At 41.0% G+C, this 1,656-nt stretch overlaps 1 protein-coding gene across 1 annotated transcript in view; it reads left to right on the top strand.

The window, feature by feature from the left end:
• T265_14680 (hypothetical protein) overlaps positions 1–178 on the top strand; it is a gene marked incomplete at both ends in the record, with an annotated part of 4,070 nt that extends 3,892 nt beyond the window's left edge. The window contains 1 exon segment of the mRNA XM_009174763.1: positions 31–178. Coding sequence (XP_009173027.1) covers positions 31–178 — 148 coding nt within the window.
• Positions 179–1,656: the final 1,478 nt, after the last annotated feature.

Genomic DNA, 1,656 nt, shown 5'->3' on the forward strand with positions numbered 1-1,656 from the left:
CCGGTTTCGCCCTTCTTGGGGCTCATCAAGTAGGCAAAGTCCCCGAGTTTCCGTCAACCTTATGTTCTACTTGAACCCAAATTGTACTGTTTTTCGAGAAATACACTCATTTGCAAATCAATTTGGTTTTTCACGAGAGATTCAACTGAATTTCGCGTTTGTGATGTTCTACAACTGAATGTGCTGCACACAGGCCGCCTCATGTTTCAGTTGGTACGATATTCGAGATATCGGGGACTGCGACTACCTGATGAGCCCCAAGAAGGGCGAAACCGGTCGTGGGCTGTCGAAGAGTTTCCAGCAACCTTTATGAAAATATACTATGATATCTCGAATATCGTGTCAACTAAAACATGAGGTGGCCTGTGTGCATCAGGTTCAGTTGTAGAATATCACAAACGAGAGATTCAGTTGAGTCTCTCGTGAAAACTACATTGATTTGCAAAACGAGTGTATTTCTCGAAAAACAAGTGAGTTTCTTTTAGAAGTTGATGCTGTCGAATGACACACTAATTGGTTAAGGTAACCATGATACTTGTTGCTTTTCAGGACGCCTACTCAAACGAATGTCGTAAAGACTGAGGAACAACAAGTTCATCCGCGGCTGTAAAACACTGTACAAACGGCGTGGCTATCCGCACGAGTCACCAAGAGCAATGGACTTTGAGCCCGTCTCGAAAAAAATGATGCGCCAGTGACCTTGTCTATGTTTATTTTCACCATATTCACATGGTGACTTTCAAAGCTGGTTACTTTGCGCAGTTCTTGTCAAATTCATATAATTAAGTAAGACCAACAAACCTGTGTTTGCTTAAATCATGTGTGTGAACAACGAAAAAATCGCAACATGGTGTAAGTCTTATTAATCTCGTTGTTGAGATAGCAATGGAAAAACTTGCAACATAAAATTGTGTACTTTGATCGTTCCAACCTACGTCATCGGATCCAACTCTATGGGATTGGTTATCGAATTTGTGATTCCTGGATTGATTCAATTGCGTGGTATCGGCAACTGTGGTCAGTGGTCCCTGGTTGCATTGCATTGTTCAGCAAAACTGAAAAAAACTATCAGCCCGCACAAGTCCTGTTCGTTTTGAAATGCATTCGTTTGCACACCGGTTTCAACCGACTTTCTTGAGATGCATCGTGTAGGCGAAGTCTTCAAGTTTCCATTACCCTTACATTTTACTTGGACTCATATTGAAAAGAATTTTTTTTGAAAGTGGATTTATTTCGTCACTCGATTGAACTTTGATCTTCATGTAGAACACAAGGTTGATGGAAACACAAAGACTGTCTACCTGATGAGCCTCAAGAGAAGAAAAACTGATCGCGGACTGTTGAAGAATTCACAGTAATATCATGAGTAATCTCACCTTCTAACCTGCTATGATATCCTTAGATTCCTCTCAAAGAAACTGAACAGAGGGAATCGCGGCTAGCAAAACGTGCTTCAGTGTTTTAGCTTGTTTGCCACTTAAGCAATAGAAAATGCTCTACTTGTTTTTTAACTATTGTTTTGCTCATTGCTGAATTGTCTCAGCGAAATACACTCATTTGCAAACTAATTTGGTTTTTCGAGAGACTCACCTAGAACCCAGCTAAGTCCCTCGTTTGTGATGTTTCCAGGCAATTAAATGTGCTGTACCAAGCCGC

The sequence above is a fragment of the Opisthorchis viverrini genome, assembly GCF_000715545.1.
Source record: "Opisthorchis viverrini unplaced genomic scaffold opera_v5_239, whole genome shotgun sequence".
Taxonomy (NCBI): Eukaryota; Metazoa; Platyhelminthes; class Trematoda; order Opisthorchiida; family Opisthorchiidae; genus Opisthorchis; species Opisthorchis viverrini.